The following is a 21,170-nucleotide window of genomic DNA, read 5'->3' on the forward strand; positions in this document are numbered from 1 at the left end:
TGAGTGAGTTTTTGGTTGTGTCTGTTTCTTCCAGTCTGTTCCATTGATTCTCTGGTCTATTTTTTAGCCAGTACCATGTTGAGTTTATTACAGTAGATTTGTAGTGTAATTTCAGGTCAGGGATTGTGATTCCACCTGACTTGTCCTTGTTGCCCAGGATTGCTTTTGGTATTCTGGGTCTCTTCTGGTTCCAGATGAATTTAAGGCATATTTTCTGAAGATCTGTGAGGTATGCTAATGGTAGTTTAATGAGAATTGCATTGAATCTGTACAACAATTTTGGTAGTACGGCCATTTTCACAATGTTGGTTCTTCCTATCCATGAGTAAGGAATGTTTTTCCATTTACTGAAATCCTCTTCGATCTCTTTTTTCAGAGTACTGTAGTTTTCATTAAAGAGATCTTTTACTTCTTTTGTTAGGCTGATTCCTAAATATTCAATTTCTTGGATGCTATTGTGAAAGGAATGGTTTCCTTAATTTATCTTTCAGTCTGTTGTTTGTGTACAGGGATGCTATCGATTTTTGGGTGTTGACTTTGTATCCAGCTACACTGCTGAATTTGTTGATTAATTCAAAGAGTCTTCTTGTGAAGTTTTTGGGATCTTCCATGTAAAGTATCATGTCATCTGCAAATAATGATCATTTTACTTCTTCTTTTCCTATCCTTATTCCTTTTATTTCTCTCTCCTGTCTAATTGCTCTGGCTAATGCTTCCAGAACTATGTTGAATAGGAGTGACAAGACACCCTTGTCTTGTTCCTGATTTTCAAGTAAAAGCTTTCAGTTTTTGTCCCTTTAGTATGATGCTGGCTGTTGGTTTGTCACAGATGGCTTTGATCAGATTGAGGTAAAGACCATCTATTCCTATTTTCCGTAGGGTTTTTATCATGAATGCATGTTGGACTTTGTCAAAAGCTTTTTCTGCATCTCTTGAGATGCTCATGTGGTGTTTTTCTTTGGCTCTATTCGTATGGTGTATAACATTTTTGATTTGCAAATACTGAACCATCCTTGCATTCCTGGAATGAATCCAACTTGGTCATGGTATATGATTTTCTTGATGATTCACTGCATTCTATTTGCTAGTATTTATTGAGTATCTTTGCATCTATTTTTATTAGGGAAATTGGTCTGTAGTTCAATTCTTGGTTGGGTCTTTCTCTAGTTTTGGTATCAGTATAACACTTGCCTCCAGAAATGAGTTAGGGAGAATTGTTTCCTTTTCAATTTCATTGAAGAGTTTGAGGAGTGTTGGTATTAAGTCTTCTCTGAATTTCTTGTAAAATTCTGCTGTGAATCCATCAGGGACTGGGCTTTTCTTTGTCAGTAAGTTTTTAATCATGTTTTCAATCTCATTAATGATAATCTCATTAATTGATTTCTCAGCAATTGATATTGTTCAGGATTTTTATTTCTTCTTGATTCAACTTTGGTAATTTGTACATATCTAGGAATCAGTCTGTTTCTTCTGAATTTTCTATCCTATTGGAGTAAAGATTTTCAAAGTAGGTATTAATGATCTTTTGAATTTCTGTAGGATATGTAGTGATTTCATCTTTTTCATTCCTTATTGCGTGAATATAAGTTTTTTCCTTTCTTTTTTTGATAAGGTTGACTAGGGGTTTATCAATTTTATTTATTGTTTCAAAGAACCAACTCTTTGGTTCATTTATTTTTTGTAGGATTATCTTCATTTCAATTGCATTAATTTCTGCCCTGATCTTTATAATCTCCTCCCTTCTTTGGGCTTTGGGCTTGACTTGTTCTTCTTTTTCTAAAAGTTTAGAAGGTGCAGCATTAGGCTATTTATTTGTTCTCTTTCTGTTTTCCTTATGTGTGAGTTCACTGGTATAAATTTCCCTCTGAGAACTGCTTTCACTGCATCCCATGGATTCCAGTAAGTTGTATCTACATTTTCATTTATTTGTAGGTATTTTTAAATTTCTTCTGTGACCCACTGGTTGTTCAGGAGGTTCTCATTAATTGTTGTTATATAGCCATATTCCCAAAATTGTTATATAGATTCAATGAAATCCCAATGAAAATACCATTGGTATACCTCATAGATCTAGAGAAAACATCATTTTTCTGTCTTCTTCTTTTTAAAAAATTCTATGTCTTCTTTTGATATGCTGAACAATTCTTTTATTATGGTTGTCATTTGTTTTTTTAACCTGAGCGATTATTTCTGGTATGATTTCCTCCATAGCCTGATGGAGTTGGTTCTTCAGTTGCTATCATTTCAGAAAATTCACATGTGTGACTTCCATATTCTTCCATGTTGATGTTTCCTGGACTTGTTTTGGGTGGGGTAGAAGGCTGAGATTTTATTTTGCTCCTTCTTTTTGTCATTTTCAAATCTCTCTAGGTTTCCTGGGATTCAGGATCTTCCTGAGGCTTCCCGGGTCAGAGCAACCTTCCTGTGGTGGTGGCAGGAGGCTGAGCCAGAGGTCCTGGGGTCCCAGACAGCTCACTATCTGTTTTCCATCTTATTAGACTAAATGTTCTCAAAGTAGGTATTGATGAGTTTCTGGATTTCCACAGGATCCATTGTGATTTCACTCTTTTGATTACTTGATGCATGAATTTGTGTCTTCTCTTTCCTCTTTTTATAAGACTGGCTAAGGATTTATCAATTTTATTTAATTATTTAATGAATCTATTCTTCAATTCATTTACTGATTCTCTGTATTGTTCTTAGTCTCTATTGTACTACTTTCTGCTCTGATCTTTATAATTTCCTCCTTCATATGAGCTTTGGGCTTGATTTGTTCTTGTTTTTCTAGAAGTTTGAGGTTCAACATTAGGTTGTTCATTTGAGCATGTTCTGTTGTCCTGAGGGAATTCTCTGCTATAATTTTTCCTCCTGGGACTGCTTTCATTGTGTCCCATGACATCCAGTATGTTGTATTGGCATTATCATTTAATTGTAGATAATGTTTAATTTCTTGTTCAATTTCATTTGTGACCCATAGGTTGTTTAGGAGGGTGTTATTTAATTTCCACATATTTATGGAGTTTTTCTAGTTTCTTTTGCCACTTATTTCCAATTTCATTGCACTATGGTCGGATAATATGCATGGGATAATTTCAATTGCTTTGCATTTACTTAAGCATGTTTTATGGGCTACTATGTGGTCTTTTTGGGAGAAAGTTCCACATGTAACTGAGAAGAATGTGTATTCTGATATTGTGTGGTGGAACACTGCAAACATCTACTGAGTCCATTTGTTCATAGGTTTGGTTGAGTTCTGATATTTCTTTGTTGATTTTTTTGGTCTGATTGATCTATCTATTTCTGACAGGGGGGTATTAAGGTCCTCCATTATAATTGTGTTAGTGCTTATTTGATTTTTCATGTCTATTAATATTAGTTTTATATAGTTGTGTGCACTGGTATTTGGTGCATATGTATTTATGATTGTTATCTCTTCTTCTTGGAGTTTTCCCTTAACAAGTATGTAGTGACCTTCTTTATCTCTTTTGATCATTCTTGGCTTAAAGTTCACATTGTTTGCAAACAGAATAGCTACCCCTGCTTTTTTCTGGGTTCTTATTGCATGGAGTATTGTTTTCCATCCTTTGACTTTCAGTCTATGAATTTCTTTTTGAATTAAATGTGTTTCTTGTAAACAACATATTGTTGGATCTTGTTTCTTGATCCATTCTGCCAGTTTGTTTCTTTTGATTGGTAAATTGAGGCCACCTACTTTGATGGTTATAACTGATATGCATCGGATTATCCTTGTCATATTATTTTCCTGCTGTTGATTCCCTGTGTTTCCCCTTTCTGTTTAATTGCTTGCCTTGCCTGGTGGCTTCTTTTTATTGGAGGAATTGTGGTCTTTTTTATCCCTTCTAGAATATCTTTTAAGAACACCTTGTAGCGCTGATTGGGTGGTCATGAATTTCTTCAGTTGTTCTTTGTCATAGAAGTATCATTTCTCCATTAATTCTGAAAGATAGTTTCACAGGATATATCAGTTTGGGTTGGAAGTTGTTTGCCTTCAGGACTGAAATACTTCACTGCAAGCACTCCTTGCCTTAAGGGTTTGTGTTGATAAGTCTACTGTGATTCTGATGGCTTTCCTTTATACGTGATTTGTTTCTTTTCTCTAACAGCTTTTAATATTCTGTACTTGTGCTAAATTTCTGGAATCTTTATTATTATATGTCTTGGTATAGATTTATTTTGGTCTTGACTAATTGGAGTTTTATATGTCTCACTTACTGTATGTCAAATTCTTTTTCCATGCTTGGGAAGTTTTCTGCCACTACCTCTGTGAATAAGTTTTTTATGTCATTTATGCTGACTCTTGCTTTTTTTTGGTCTGATTCTTGCTTTTTCATTGACTTCATTCAATCTTATTTTGTTCTTCTTTGCATCATCTTGCAGCTGTTGGACTGTTTTTGTTTTTGTTTTTGTTGTTGTTGTTTTGTTTTGTTTTTCTTCTGGTACCAGGAATCGAACTCACGACCTTGTGCTTGTCAGGCAGGCACTTTGCCACTGAGCTAAATCCCCAGCCCCTGGACTGTTTTTTTTTCATGGTCCCTTGCTATTTTTAAGAGATGTTTCTTTTCATGATAGCTAGCTGACCATAAAATCTTCTAGGTCTGCTATTCTGTCTTCACTTTTGTGGAATTGATTTTGCAAACTTTCAATGGAATTTTAATTAAAAAAATTTTTTTGTGTGTTTTTGAGACAGAGTCTTGCTATGCAGTTCAGGCTGGCCTCGAATTCACTTTGTAGCCCAGGCTGGCCTACAACTCACAGTGATCCTCCTTCCTCAGCCTCCCAAGTGCTGGGATTATAGGCATGGGCCATCAAGGCCAGCTCAGTGGAATTTTTAATTTCTTGGATATCTGTTTGAATCTGTTTAATGGATTCCATTTCTTTCCTATATTGGGCATTCATGGTTTCCACCATTTTCCTATGCTCCTTTATTTTATCTTATTTATGTCTACTCTAGATTTGTTGAGCAAGTCATTTATTATGGTTATTTTTCTCTTTTTTTAACCTGAGAGATTATTTCTGATTTGATTTCCACTATAGCCTCATACATCTATTTATTTCTGCTACTGTCATTCCAGAAAATTCAAGTGGGTGGCTTCTGATTTCCTCTATGTCATTGTCCCATGGATTTGTCCTGGGTGGTCTGGAGGTTTGGGGTTGCACTTTGCTTTTGAATCTTGTCATTTTCTATTTTTAAGAGAGATAAATAAAGAGAAATACAGTAAAAGTAGGACTGGAGGACAAAGGATGATCATACAAAAGAGAGAAGACAAATAGAACAGAATAAAAATAAAGGTAAAGACCTGAACTACCTGAAAAATGAGACAGAAAAAGGAAAACAAAACAAAAAGAAAAAATAATAAAATTCTTTTCATGTCCACAGTTCTGTGGTAGTGTCCAAGTCAGATTTCAAAACTGCTAAGTAACCCAGTCGAGTCTGAAGTAAGATTAGTGCTGGATATGGGGCTGATTTTGGATTCCAAATGTGGGGGGCTGGGGCCACTGTCCTCAGCCAGTACTTTGTATGTCCCTCAGTGGTCCACCCACTCTTTACCCTGCTTGTCTCTGTGTTTCTTTCCCAGTGCTGCGGCACCCTCAGACATAGACAGCTGAGGTTGTCCCCAGTCTCTTGTACCTTTGGCTCCTTCTGGTCCTTGCACAGCCTCCTCTGTTCCTCTTCCCCCAGCATGTCTCTGTCTTTTCTTGCTGCTTGTTACAGGCTTGGGTGCTGTGGGCTGACTGTATCCTCCTGCTGCCACTGTGGGGATAGTTAGTTCCACTTCAATCTCCTCTGCCATGGGGGGAGTGCCAACCTCCCATTCATTGCTGTGCCCTGGTGCAAGGCTGCGTAAATTCTCTCAAGCCACTGGTGGCAGGGCAGGAGGGGTTGTGCTGTTCTATTTGTTCCCTTCACTCCCTCTGCTGCTGCCACAATCGTGGTCCTTAACCTCACTCACTCACTGCTTTTGCCGCTGCCGTGGAGACAGCCCAAAGTTGCTTGGTCCCACTGCAATCTCCTCTCCCATGGTCAGTGCGGGGGGATGCCACCACCGTTTAAATCTCTCTGTCAAGCCACTGGTCGCAGGCCAGGAAAGGTCTTATACCACCTCCACTGTGGTTCTTAAGCTTGTTGTCACTAGGGCTTCTAGTTAGCCAGTAGAGTATATGACAAAAAACAAACAAACTATGCTCTTTTGTTTTTAAGGTTTTACTCAGTAATTTATCACTGACAACAGCCCTAGCTTCTAGTTCTCTGGATCTGTCCTCACATCGACCACTTCCGCTGCCCATAGTTTCAATACAATTTATAATCTCCTGAATTTCTATTTGGAGCCTTTTTATAGGCTCTAGGTCTTTTCTGTGTTGGTCATTCATGTTTTGCATCATTTTTATTGGACACGTGCTTAATAAAGCAGAAACATTAGTTATTCAGGTGTAATATTTCTTCTTAATTAGCCATAATGTCTTGACCTGTATAACAACCCCTCCTATTATCTGAATGTTTGTGTTCCCTCCTCAAAATTCATATATTGAAACTTAATGCCAAATAAAATATAATTAGGAGGGAATTTTTTTTTGGAGGGTGATTGGATCTTGAGGGAATTAGATCTTGAGGGGAATCTTATAAAAATCTGAGCAACTTCGTTGAGGATAATAATATATAATATAACAACCATTGAATGTTAATTCCTATCATTTTGTTTTGAAACTGTGTATCTTTTTATGTTTTTGCTTTGTTTTGTTTTTGTCTGTGTTGTTGTTATTTTTAAAAATTCTCTTTAAAATAAAAAAAGGAATGAACTTAAAAAAAAAAACAAAAAACATTCCTTAGCTAGCTGCCTTGCCTCTTTCCACCATGTAAGGACACAGGGAGATATCAGAAAATAGGCCCTATCCAGACAATGAATCTGCTGGCACCTTAATCTTGTACTTCCCAGCATCCAGAACTGTGAGAGGTAAATTTCTGTTGTTTATAAGCCATTCCGTTTAGGCTTTATGCCATCTTTAACTCACGCCTATTGCTGTAAGAGGTGATTGATGGCCATACAAATTTTCAGCACCCCCTCCCCCAGCTCCTCCCTATTCTGGAAGCCTCTGTTGCTTCCAGGGCAAAAGTATATTTTCTCTTCTCAAATCTTGTAGCACTGATTCCCTTAGTGTTCCCACTCTTCTCATTGTGTAGTATTGATTAGCATTGATGTTGTCTGCATTGTTGATTGAAATATAGGCTCTATTCCCATTAAAAAGCTACCAGTTCTTTCTTTGGGCTACTGGGCTGCCTGCTTGAGGAAACAGAGTCTACTTGTGTTTTTAAGTATAAAGCCAAGCCTTAATACTAAAAAGGGTAAATGATATTTTTAAAAAAAGAGTCCACCTAGTATTTGCCAATTTTCCTTAATTTCTCTTAGTACAAACATTTAGAACCAGGGAAATGTTAGAGTTGAGATTGATGAGCAGCCTTTTTTATCCCCTACTGGCTATGTATCTTTTTTGCCTCATTCATAATGAAAGCATCTTTCCTGAGTCTCATAGCAAAGGGACATGGGGTAGAATGTATGTTCTTAAAACTGAGATAAAACAGGTTTGGGGTAGAGCATTTGCCTAGCATACAGGTTTGATCTGCAGCACTGCAAAAAAACAAAAACCAAATAAAGAAAACCACAAAACAAATGAAGATGCTTAAATGATTGATTATGGAGGAATGTTAGGGCAAAAACTGGCATCCCTACTTAGCCAAGTTAGTACTATTTGAATATATTTGAGAAGTAGCCACATGAAAGCAGTTTTCTTGTTTCTCAGCCTGAGATAGGTCTGAGGGCCTTAATGGGAAGCTGGGTGGGTTGTATGAGGTTTGCTCAGACATTTTCATTTTGCAGATGTAGAAACTGCTAGCTTTAAGGAGGAAAATGGCATAACCCACACCATTTGTTCATTCTTTCAAATTCATTCTTTATTGAAATTTTAGGTTCTTTTTGCTTGCTTGTTTTGTCTTGAGATAAGGTCTTACTATGTAGTCCAGGCTAGGGTTAAACTTCCAATCACCCTACCTCAGATTACAAGTGTATGTCATCATGCCTGGCTGAAGTTCTAGGTTCTTTACAACAAGCCAGGAAGGAAGGAAGGAAAGAAGGAAGGAAGGAAGGAAGGAAGGAAGGAAGGAAGGAAGGAAGGAAGGAAGGAAGATGGGAAGGAAATGAGGGCCTTGCTGACCACAAGTGGTCAACCCTCCTGGTTCCCTCCTGTCTCTCTGCCAGTCTTTCTCTTCTGCTTCTGGGTCAGATCTGTGTCCAATTATACAGGTGGGCCCAATTTAGTCTTAGATTGCAATTCCAAGCATGGTGAACAGGAGGAAATGCTACAGGCCTGGAGCCTGAGACTTGGCTGGGTAGGAAGCATCCAGTGCTTTTAGGTCTGGCCTGCTTAACGGCCTCCCTTTTTCCCCTCTGCACCTTCCTTCCTTCCTTCCTTCTCTCTCTCTCCTCCTGAATGTGCAGGGCCAGGTTTACAGGTGAATCAAAGCAAATGCTTAATTCGCAGAGCACTTACTGGCTACTTGGCTCTGAGGATGTGGGTGCAGGTGGCCGCAGCAGCCTTGGCCACCATATTGCCTCCAGATGAAAAGTTCTTAAGCCCCTCCTCCTTCCTCCTGTCAAGCAGTGTTCTGTTCCAGAAACCACACTGACTATTGCCCCTTTGGGCAAGTTAAACCATTTGATAAGGCTCTTCATATCTGGCTCTGCTTATAATCCAGCTTCATTTATTCATTCATTCAATGGATAATTCTTGACTGTCTACTGTATTCCAGTCACTGGGCCCAGCAGTGGGCCAGAAGTAAACAAGAGCCCAGACTCCTGCCCTCAGGAGCTAACAGTCTAAGTAAGGAAGACAATACTATTATGAAGAAATATTACTATTAAACAAGCATAATGGTATCTACGCTCTAGGATGTGGTGCTGGAGGGTGACATGGACCCTTCACCTTAGCTGCTTTCTTGTTTGGTGAACTTGGCTGGAGAGTGACACTTCTAGAATCATTACTGTCCAGCCACAGACCAGAGCCAGACCCCTTGTGCTGCTTCCTTTGAGGCTACCTCTATCCAGTTCCGCCTCTTGAACCCAAGGCAGCCCCTCAATCTGGTCTCACCTTTCCTACTGGGAAGAGACCAGAACTAAGAAAGAGGGTGGAGACATACTGCCTGGACGTCTTCCATCATACATGCAGCCCCGCTGTAGTTCTGGGAAGGGAGGAGGGGCTCTGCTCTGAGGTGGCTCCATTGCAAGTCCTTGATGTTTCCTTGATGAAAGCCAGGACAGTCTCATAGAAAAGGCTGGAGTGAGTGAATGAGGCTCGGGGGAAGGGCAGAGGACCAAAGCTGAGTTGCTTGGAGTTGAGCTTGTTATTGTGGAGCTTGGAAAGATTCATCAGCTTCAGGAATCAGAATAGGTCACCAGTCCCATCCTAGGGGACTGGGCTCAGGCCGCACAACTCCGCCCACACAGTCTCCTTCAATCTGGTCATACCTCATTTCTTCTTCGGAGCAGAGATCAGTCTAAACAGCTCAGAGGTCAAGGAAGTGTACTTCTGGAGAGTCCGGCCAAGTCCCTACTTCCTGCCAGTCACTGTCTTGGCTCAGGTTTGAGTTGACCAAATAGAAAACTTTGAATTCTTATTCTCCAACTGGACTTTACAGTTGAGAAAGAAAGTTATCTTTTGCCCATTTGTTGATTCTTATTTTAACCAGAACCCAACTTTTCTAGTATCCATGTTCTAATTTATTAAACAAGAAGTAACTACTGACCAGGGTAATTGGATTACAGTACTCTTTATTTTATTTTTAATTGACCAAGATTTATATTTATTTATTGAGTATGGTGTGATGTTTTGATGTATGTATAGATTGTCAAATGATTCAATCAAGCTAATAACAGCCATCACTTCACATACTTATATTTGTAGCATAAACATTGAAAACCTACTTTTTCAAAACTTTGAAATATATGTGTAGAGCCTTCTTGAACCACTTAAAGGACCATTCATTCTCTGAAGCAATAAACAGAAACAGGCCACACTCAGAATCATTAGTGCAGACACGGTATTCTGTTCAGTGTTTTGCTAATAGATTATAAGGCATTACAAGGATGTGAACATCGGTAGGAGAAAAGAAGAGAGACTTAGGAGGAAGAAGAAACGGAAGCATACCAGTCAGAGAAGTGTGTTAGAGGAAAGGCAGATGCCCGCTCAGTATGCAGAAAAGAAGTGCTCTAAGGAGAAACTCCCCAAGTGCACAGACACTTAGGCACTTTGATTTTCTGAGGGTGACAAGGTCATCTCTTTTCTACCTTGTAAAATTGAAGAAATCGGAACATGACAGAATGGCAGCACTGAAGCACACCCCAGTTCTTGTATAGCCCCTTCTCTGGGACACCTCAGGAGCCCACTGTGGCCAGACATGAAGTCTGTTCCAGCCGGCAGCCTCCACCACAAGGATGCAGCTCTGAATTCCTTTTTTGCATAAAAGTATGAAGTAGTGCCCTTATTCCATAAAATGGGTTTGTTTGCAATCCTTCCTTCCAATGGCTTTACAGAAGTCCAGGCACTGTGGGACTCCCCAGAGAGACTTCCCTCCGGAGCAGAAGAGTAGGATACTTGGTTCTTTCCTCTTTATTTCCAAGCTCTTGGGCTTTTCTACTCACAGCCTAATCTAGTTGGGTGCATGACACAGGGTATATGCTTGAGGCACCAACGCTACGTGAAGACTAGTCGGCCGGTCAGTCTCTGACAGTTACTTGCTGATGTAGGCTCCCACGCGGTTCAGCCTTCAGTACTTAGGAAGAAAAAGTTTAAGTTTAAAAGCGAACAACTTTGACCATCAGTACCTGGAGCTCCGCAGGAGGAAGGAGCACGCTGGCACACATCCTGCCTTGAACATCACCACCGCCTCCCCTTCCTTCTTTTCACGCTCCAGCTCTTTCTGCTTCTACTTCCCTCCTCTCTAGGATCGAGCGTTAATCTGCGAATCTCTGACCGCAAAAGAAAAAAAAAAGGTGTGTGGGGGGGATCCCGAAGTAGCAGAGTGAGTGAGAAGGAGGAGGAGGAGAAAGGAAGGGAGGAGGAGGAGGAGCCCAGCAAAACAGTCAGAGGGACTGGTGGCTCCGGCGAGAGTGCAGCCCCGGGGCGGGAGGGGGGAGGGAACCGGCGCTCTAGGCTGTGAACCCATCAGCCCGCCCACCCGCCCGGCGTCTTTGGCGCCCACTCGCTCGCCTGTCCACGCCCAGGGGCCTGCTAGACCCGGAGCCGGGGCCGCCGCTCAGGGGCCCTCGGGTCAGGGGCGCCTGTACCGGCGAGCCGGCCGCGCCGCCAGGCTGGTCCGCTGCGCCCGCGCCCGGGATGCCGTTCTACCGGCGCACGGTGGTGCCCCAGCGTCTGTGCCCGCGCAATCCGCCGCAGCCGCTGGCGGAGCTTCGCGACGTGAGCCACCTGGCCGCGCTCAACCTACTCCGGCAGCTCGCGGACCTTTGTGGCCACTCGCTGGCTCTGCTCGAGGACCTAGAGGGGCACCTGCTGGCCCTGGGATGCCGCACCGACAGCCTGTACCGGCGCACTGTGCGCCTCCGCCGCCGCCTTCCCTGCCGCCTGCTCGGCCCAGAGGACGACGGAGAGCTAGGTAAAGTGCGCGCCGCCGGCCCGCGGCCCCGCGTCTGCCCCGCTTCTGGGGGTGCCAGCCGGCGCGCCGCTCCGGGTCCACCCCTCCCCGCTTCTCCCTGCCCCTCCTCTCCTGCGGAGTGAGGGGATAACGTTTCCTCGAACCCCTTCCCAGACGCCCTAACCTAACACTGCAACTTCCTGCTCTTGGACTTGGTCGCGCTGTCCTGAGTGGCCCCGTGCCCTCAGAGGGGCTGGTTCTGGACTTGGCGGCCGCCTCCTGGGATTGGGGCGGGGGGGAGAGGGAGGACCCGCAAGGTCCGGGACGCTTCGGCGCCGCCCTCAGCACCGAGGCGTCCAGATCATTGTGGCGTCGGGAGCCGAATGGCCGCGTCGGCGGCGTCTTTGCTTGGCTCCGGGAACTCTGACCACTTCGGAAAGCGCTCTCGAGCCGCCCGCTACCTACTCGGCGGCAGGAGCCGGGCGGCGGTGTTTACCGCCTTTGAACGTGTGCAACTTCGCACTGGAGCGTGGATGCGGCTCGCACTCCCAGGAGCATCTGAGCGCTCTCCCGCCAGCTTCTCCCAGCACGTTCTGGGCCGTTGCGCTGGGGAGTGGCCAGCTGAGGGGAGGGGAAACTGCCGTGGGCTTCCCTGACCCCCTGCCGCTAAGGTCCGGCTGCACAGATTTGCTGGAGAGAACCATTTCAAGGAACTGTCATTAGTTTCCTGAAGTGCATTCACTTTAGGAAGCAGCTGTGCCTGAGAAACGCCAGGTCTCAGGGGTGCCCTCGCTGAGCCCACAGGATCAGTGAGAGGGTAGGCAGACAGCGCGGGCCCTTAGCCTTTATTGATTTGGATCCCGGTATTTTGAGTGGAGGATCTTCTCTGTAGAAATGCAGCGCCCCCTTAGAGTGTGGGACTTACGCTGAAAGCAAAGGGACTGAATATGCTGGAAATGCTAACCACAGCTGCAACAGGCCAGGAGCCAGGGCCAGTTGGTGTCTCCAGAAAGTTAGGGGAGAGAAGGAACAGTGTGACCAGAAAGTCTTAGACGGAGGCAGAAGGTGGCTATTGGCTGACTTTTGGGTGCAAGCCTCCAGCTGCCTGGGGAAAGAATTGCGTGGGTCAGGCCCTGTCCATTGCAGACCTCACCCCTTCAGAAGGACTACAATCAGAGGCACTGGCCCCCCATCTTCCTAAAGGTCTTTGTCCTTAAAGGTAGATGGCAGAGGCCTTTGGTGGAGAAAAATGAAATGCCCCCTATGAGAAAAGGAAAGTGGAAGACGCAGATGACTGCCAGCTGCAATATGGACGCGGAGTCAGAAGCCTCTGCAAGGCAGGGGACCAGGAAAGCTGGGGCCCTACGTCTGGTTAGTTCTCAGTTAACAAAGAGGGTAACAAGGTCTTTCTTTTTTGGTTTGTTTCTCACTGATTACCAGGATTAGTCTAGGAGAAATTTGATAAGACAGCTTGGAGAATAGTTTCCAAAACCCCTGTTTTCAGAAAGCCACCCACTGACTGCATTAGGACAAGTCCAGGACAGGGAGGAGGCTCTGCTTTTTCTACCTTTGTGTCCACTGAATCAGCCAGCCCTTTCCATGGGAGGGAAGACATGGCTTCACCGTTGCCTATGGCCCTCGCCCTTTCCAGTTATGGCTAAAAAGAGATGGGTTTATGCAATAGATGTCTTTTAAGGGAAGAAACAATTCTTAATATAAATTGCCATTGGTTTGGCTTCTTGGAAGTGTGCAAGAGCTGGGAGAGTGGTCATCTCTCATTTTTAGCATGACCCTTTACCTTTGAGAATATACATGCTGTTCAGCTCAGAGTGCTCCCCCCGCCCCCCCCCCCGGGACTGCTGCATAAACGGAACATGGCTACCTTTCTTAAGTTGGCCAAAGGGTCAGATTTTCCATTTTCTAATCTGATGCTCTACCCTAGACTCCCCTTGAGGTTCCTAGTGCATACCTTTCTCTTCGGGAGTTGTGATGGCATAGCACTTAGATTAGGCCTTCTCAGCAATGGTCTGAGCATAAGTGCCAAGTGGAAAGAGAATTGGGGAGTATAACAGTGTACCATCTGGCACTCCCTTGTTGCTTATGCATAAGCTTCAACAAGGTGTCCAGCAGGCTGAATATTCAGTTTTGACCACAAACAAACAAACAAGCAAACATGTAGACATAGTCAGGTTTTGCCTTTTCTTCTTCCCACTGTCTTTTCCTGCTGGTACTTCCACTCCTTGACTGACTATTCTGCTGGGGGTCAGCACTTCTGATCAACACCTTACCCTATGTATCTTCCATCTGATTGAATTTCCCCCTATGTTCTTCCTCTAGCTATTTCTTTCAACGATGAGGGCAGGGATAGAGCAAGGAAGGTTTGGGAGCAACATGGCCTGAGTGAATGACAGCTGACAGGACAACAGCTTGTAGCTTCCCTGCAGGGACAACTTGGCTGGCATGGAGGGGCTGAATAGTGGCATGCCACACTTGCAGCTTGATGGCGGGGTTGGGACCTTAGGAAGCAGCAGAGAGAGGACAGGGAGAGGAAAAGGAGATAGAAGAGAAAGTGGATGATAAGGAGTCCAAGTGATCCTCTGCTATCACAGGTCATGCCCCCACCATCTTCAAGGTTACAGGAGTGGGACGGGGCTGGCCTCATTGCCTGGCAACACCCTCTCAGCCACCGAAGGCTGGTCTTTGGTAACTTGAACCCCTTTGAGACTGCCCTAGAAGCTCTTATAACTGGCATGGAATGGGGGTTGGGGATAGAAGGGGAAATCATGCACTCAGGACTGCATTAGGCCTCCGTGGTTCTGGATCTATAGCAGTTGCCACACCCTAGGCATGGTACTACCTGTGAATTGAGTTTCCCCCCACATCCGGCTTTGGACGCTACCGTTTTATTGATCTATGGCCTGTACTCTGTGCATTTCATCTCAAGAATGGTATGGCCAAAACCAGTGGGAAATAACTCCATGCCTGCTGCCATATGCTGAGTCAATCCAAGCTTTCCAACTCCTCCCTTTGAGATCTATTTAATGTTTGTAGGTGTTTAGATGATAATTACAAAAGCAATCAGGCCATCAGCCTAGGGGTATAATATCTCCTTTGAGATCTAGGAAGTCACTGAAGCACTAGATGACTGTTTGTATGTTTAATAACACTGGAGAGCTATCATTTTACACTAGCGCATGAACTTGCTGTGGGAAAGATGCTCTGCTGCTTGCAATTGTTTTGGCTTGAATACAGCTAGTAGGGTCCATGGTGGAAACTCCCTCTTCATCTTTACATAAAATTCCTATCTCTTGATTTTCCAACTTTGTGGCAACCCTGGCTCCAAATCAGAAAGGACAGCTGGTTTATGTATGTTTAAGTCATAATTCTAAGGTTAGAGGAGACTGTTATAAATCCACATGGAGGTGAAAAAGTGAAAACTGCATCTTCAGACTGCAGATAATTTGCCACTAGATGAGGTGTGTACACGCTGAGCATGACCATCTTTGCTAAAGCGGACGGGATTGGGACAGAGGGGAGGAGAAGGAGATGCAAAAAAGAACTGAGATGTGTTATGTACATGTACCAACTCCCCGTGAGAAATGTGATCACTATGTAAACATGTACTAATAAAAAGCAAAAATTGAAAAAATATACGGAGGAGGGGAGGTGGCCTCTTGAGTTGGATGGAACTTGGAGGATCTTTTTGGGACTTGGGACAGACACTTTGCTAGGATTCATTTGGTCTCTGTCCTACCTTTCATCCTCAGAGGCCCTTGGGACAGTTGACAAGAGAGGGAGGGGAAACGAACACATTTTCTTTCTTTTCTTTTTTCTCCACTTTCTGTTTTCTTTTCGTTTCCTTTTTTTTTTGGAACCGGGAATCGAACTCAGGACTTTGTGCTTGCCAGGCAGGCACTGTGCCGCTGAGCTAACTCCCCAGCCCCTCCATTTTCTTTTAAATACCATGAAATTCCTGGTCTGCTTCATATTTCCATGTGCTGAAAATATCTTCTCTGGAAATTTTTACACCAAAATATCCACTAGGATTTCTTCCACTTTGGAAACAAGAACCTTAATCTTGCCCATTATTAGAGACATGAACAACTAAAGTGATAAAAATGTCAAGGGGTCAGAATAGTAAAATAATCAGAGAAGAGTCAAGTTATGGTTCTTGGGCTCCATTTTGATCTTGATGAAGTTGATTAGGTTTCAGCAGGAAACATTTGTGTCACCCTCTCTATACTTCTCTGGCTTGGGTGAGTTTATTTACATGATATAACACTAACAGTTCAGTCAACTAATCATTGCGTGCATCATAGCATTTGACAACTCAGGCCCAAAAGAGGAAGGGACCTGTTCAAAGTCACCCAGCTGGATCAAGACCTTTAGTAGCCCCGAGTGCTGTAAAGATTTTAGGGCTTCCACATATGTAATCCTAAATGAAAGGAATAGAAACTTTCAAGTAAAACATTACTTTTTTTTTGAAATGACTCAAGACTCACTTGCATGTTGAAATTAACATAGCTTTCCTACTAGATTCTTTCTCCCCTCCTCCCCATCTCTCTTGTACTCATGCTGGTGATAGCCTGAGCATGTGTTCAATCTGCCCATCAAAGTGCGGCAAGTCGATGACAGTAAGGCCTTGGCCTAGAAGCCAGGAACATGGCTTTCTGAGATTCCCGGCCAGTGCTGTGCCGCTGCAGTTAAGCTGAGTTCAAAGCCAGTTGTGCACTGAGAGTCACTGCTCTGGCATTTTCTTTAGCTGGAACTGGTCCACTACCAGGAATAACTTCTGTTACCTTTGGTCACTGAGGGGTGCTGTAAAGACAGACCCCTGTGGTTTCCATAGTCTCTACTTGAAGGTAAGGTGGTCCTGGAGAGGGGGAAGGCAGGCCAACTTGGCTTCGCACAGAGAATAGGTGTGAGGCGATAGGCTCCCTTATCAAAACAAAGCATAGTCTCCTTTTTGTTTTAAATTTTGAGACAGGGCCTCACTATGTTGCCCAGATTGGCCTCAAATTTGGTGATCCTCCTGCCTCAGCCACCCAAGTAGCTGGGGTTATAGGTGTGTGCCACTGCACACAGCAATAGCGTCTCCTTTAAGGTTTTAGTGGAAAATTGCTCTGGAAAAAGGATCTTCAGGTGGGTGAGGGTGGCTGGCCGGTGACCTGACACTGTCCTCTGAAGGTCACCTTTCTTTTGGGGTCTTTTGCTCCTGATCTTCCTGCCATCTTTATACATGCCCTTCTCCTTCGCGGTTTCAATCCGATTGTGCACACTACCCTGCCTTCCCACATCCTGATTATTTTCTGCTATTATAGTACAGCTCTGTTTGTCTGTCAAAGGGTACTTTTATTTAAAACCAAGGGGACCAAGAAAGTCAAATTATTACCAGAAATGCATTTACCATAGCACACATTTCCAAATAGCCTAGCAGATTCCCTGGCTTTGCTGCTCTCTACCTTTTCAGAGGCCTCAAATTACCTTTTCCTCAGATCATTACTTTCTAGCTCAGAAGAGTAGGCACGACTTACTTTGGGCCGTTCCTTACCCTTATGCTGGCTTCTTGCGACCCACAGTCAATATGACCTGGTCTGTCCCCTCAGAGAGAGCCCCCGCCGGCAGTGCTGGGTGCTACTTCGTTTCTCACATCAGCATGTGCTTTGTGTCTTTTTCAGGTCAGGGAGAGCTGATAACCAGAATAAGGGCTCCAGTTCACACTCTACAGGATTCTTCCTTTCGGTTTGGTTTGGGGTCTAAGGATGGAATTAAGAGTTTTAGAATTTCTTCTGGTAAAAACAAGAAACAAAAACAAAAAACTAAAATCAACCAGTGATAGACTGTTATTGTTAATCCGACAACGTTTTTACATGCATCTGTAGTTTTAAACATGAGAATTTTATCTTCACATATGTGAAGAGTAGTGCTTACTCAGCAGATGGTGGACCTGCCCAGTCATGGCCTTCTTATGATAGCGTATGGCTCTCTAGAATCTTCTGCTCTCAGTCAGGGACCACTGGCCCAACCCTCCTGGTTCAAGCTATGAGTTCTTCTCTACTCTGTAGAATTGCATGATTTCACTCAGATAAGCCCTCATAGAAGTTTTCTTATTTTTTTTTCTTTTTCTTTTGTGGTACTGAGGATTGAACTCAGGGCCTTGTGCATGCTAGGCTGAAGCTTTCTTTTTAAATTCTCTTTTTAATTACACAAATGTATGGGTCACAGTGTGATAATGATCAAATAAGGGTAGTTAGCATTTCCAGCTTTTAGCCATTTGAAGATTTTGATTAGCACATAATTGCATATATTTATAGAATACAATGTGACATTTCAACATATATATACAATAGTAACTGGTAAAATCAGTATGATATTTCTAGCTCCTTATTATTACTTTGTGTTTGGAGCCTTGGTACTTCTCTCTTCTAGCTATTCATAAAATAAGGGGTACCGTGAACTATAGTCACTCTACTGTGCTAAAGAATGTTAGAACTTATTCCTTCTATCTATACCCCCCCATCAGTCCAAACCTCCAGTATTTGTCTTTCTGGAATAAATTTATTTCAGTTACGACAGTGTCTTTCAAGCCAGGCCAGTGATGTACACATGTAATCCCAGATTTTGGGAGACTGAGGTAGGAGGATGACAAGTTCAGCCTGGCCAGTTGAGCAGCTTAGCAAGACTTCATTTCAAAATTCTAAAAAAAATTTAAAAAGTGCTAGGGATATCTCTCAGTGTGAAAGCCTTGGGTTCAATCCCAAGTAACACACACACACACACACACACACACACACACACAGAATAATGACCTTCATTTCCATCTATTTTGCTGCAATTTATATAGTACACAGGATGGGAATATCTACATGGGCAAGGCTACTTCAATAATGCCGCAAATAAGAGTTGTGTGTTGAATTGTTTGTACAAGTGGCTTGCACCAAGGCTGGGTGTGATAGGCAGTGGGTCTGGGCATGCATGAGACCACCAGATATCAGTCCTTTGACTTGTGAGATTTGCTCAATCAAGTAGCTCCTTCCTCTCCTTCCTGCCTTTCTTCCTTTCTTCCTGCCTTCCTGCCTTCCTGCCTCCCTTCCCTCCTTCCTCCTCTCTTTCTAAAATGTAAGCTCCTCAAGAAAATGTATGTTTCTTGAGGGAAGAGATCTTTCTGTGTTTGTACTGCCATGTCTCCGGCTCCTAAAACAGCACTTGGCACTTAGTAGGCACTTAATAAATAGTATACCTATTAAACTGAATTCCACCTTTCTTTCTAGCCAGCCCGCATTTATGGACTCCCTGACCCTAGGGTTGTCCTGTGCTCCTTTCTGGGGATATGGAAATGAACTAGAATTCTGGCCTTTAACCCAGTGGAAAGGGCAGATCATCTTCCCGCTGTGGAGAACCGGTGTGGGGCTCCAGGGAAGGGAAGACAGAAGAGGCACACCTGACTCGGCGGGGAGGTGGGGGAAGCTTCCAGGAGGACGTGATACCTGAGTTCTGAAGGCTGATCTGGAGCCGGCCAGTTGCAGAAGATGGGGGAGGGAATTCCTGGCTCAGAAAGTCACCTGTGTAAGGTCCTGGATATATGAGAGAGTTGGTGTTGGGAAGAAGTAACTGTGAGGGATTCAGAAGCAGAGGGTGCGAGGCATCTCGTGGCTCAGAATGGGTCCCTGGGGTGGAGGTGGGGTGGGGAGTCCCTCATATCCCGTTTGATGGCCAAAGAGTTGGAGACCAGAGAGACTTGGAAAGGTTAAAATGAAGTTGTAATGTTAACTGTGAAGTTTCTGATCTGCATTCAGCTTTCATCATCCTGGGGTAGACTAGACTTGGGCAACCTCATCCCTCCCTGCTTCGTAGAGCCAGGCTCCATGCCTCTCGAAGGCCAGACCAGGAGGGCCTTCTCACAGGGAAAAAGAAAGAGACAAAAGTCCACCTGCCTTTGTTTCCCCAGCTGTGTGAATTCAGTTGCATGCCAAAGGTAAATATATGTGCTCTTGCTTTTTTGTGAGTGGGACATTTGAGGTTTGACTACATATTTTATTATTACGGTAGTTTTCTTTCTAAGTGACATAGTTTCTTTAGAATGGTCTGTAAATCATCTAGGGAAAAACCAGATAAAGCGTTCTGTTTTTTCTGAAATGCTGGGACTTGAATCCAGAGCCTTTAGTGTGGTAAGCAAGCATATTACCAATAAGCTATATCCACAAGGCTAGGAAAAAATGGTTTATTTCCCTTTGAAAAGTAGACTTAAAGAGGAGTTTTAAAAATGTATCAGCTGCTTTTACTTTGAGTGGAATCATTTGCTTCTTGAGAACAGTGTAATTAGCTGCCTGATAATTTAGTCTGATCCCCAGTATTTGCAAAATACCAAACTAAGATTATTCTTCCAACTGGGAGGCCCTGAGGTGACTGAGGTCTCTTTTCATTAACATACCAGTGGGCTTTCTGCATTCAGAAGAAACATTGTTGTTGCTATTTACTGCATGTCTCTTTTGACCCAGCAATTCCACTTTCAGGACCTTATGCCAAAGAAATGATAAGATATCGTGGGAAAAATATCTTTTAGAAAATGAAAATAACCAAAGATTCAAAAAATAGGAGAATAGTTATATGTATTTCTCTTGGTCTGGGGTAGAATAGTATACAGCTATGAAAAACTATGCTGTAAACAAATACATAAGGATATGTACAAGTGTATAAAATGATGCTAAGTGAAAAATCAGGGAATAAATTTGCATCTGTAATACTACCCAAAATAAAGCACAGGCACATGGAAAAGAGAAACTGGCAAAGCATATGCCAAAATACTAACACTAGTTTTTTCTTGGTGATGCGATTATGGAACTGAGTAGCTTGGATCTTAAATGTCCTCCAAAGGCTCGTGTGTTAAAGGCCTGGTCCCCAGCCTGTGGTGCTATTGGGAAGAAGTAGAACTTTTAGCAGGTGAGGCCTGCTTGGAGTTCTTCTTGTCACTTTGTGGTCCAGTCAGCTGAGGGTTCTTCTGCTGGATTCAGATGAAAATCATGAATCTTCTGCTACATGTTCTTGCCTCAAAGATGTACTGTGCTACCACAGACAGAAACAAGTGGCCATTAACTGAAACTGTGAACAAAAATAAACCTTTTTTCCTTTTAAACTGAGTATATCAGTATTTTGTCACAGTGACAGAAAGCTAACATGAGCTGGGCGTGGTGGTGCATGCTTATAACCCCGGCACTTGAGAGGCTGAGGCAGGAGGACCATTGGGAGTTTGGGACCAGCCTGGGCTATAAAGTGAGCTCAAGGCCAGCCTGAACTGCATAGCGAGACCCTGTCTCAAAAAGACAAAAAAAAAAAAAAAAAGAAAGAAAGAAAACTAACAAGGAGTGTTATTCCCTTATACAATTCTGTATTTTTCCAAATCTCCCAAATGAGTATATATTGCTTTTAATAGGCAAAATCAATGGATGGAATGTTAAGGAAAAGGATCTTGGGATTTGGAATCAGTAGCTATGAGTTTAAGTTCCACTAGCTC

At 43.3% G+C, this 21,170-nt stretch overlaps 1 protein-coding gene across 1 annotated transcript in view; it reads left to right on the top strand.

The window, feature by feature from the left end:
• Window positions 1-21,170, top strand: part of Nhsl2 (NHS-like 2) — a 314,584-nt gene that overhangs the window by 22,983 nt on the left and 270,431 nt on the right. The window contains exon 3 of the mRNA XM_013502807.1: window positions 11,237-11,680. Within this exon, the coding sequence (XP_013358261.1) occupies window positions 11,237-11,680 (444 nt within the window). The remainder of the gene's footprint in view (window positions 1-11,236; window positions 11,681-21,170) is intronic.

Source organism: Chinchilla lanigera, unplaced genomic scaffold (assembly GCF_000276665.1).
Source record: "Chinchilla lanigera isolate Chin_1 unplaced genomic scaffold, ChiLan1.0 scaffold00074, whole genome shotgun sequence".
In the NCBI taxonomy this organism is placed as follows: domain Eukaryota; kingdom Metazoa; phylum Chordata; class Mammalia; order Rodentia; family Chinchillidae; genus Chinchilla; species Chinchilla lanigera.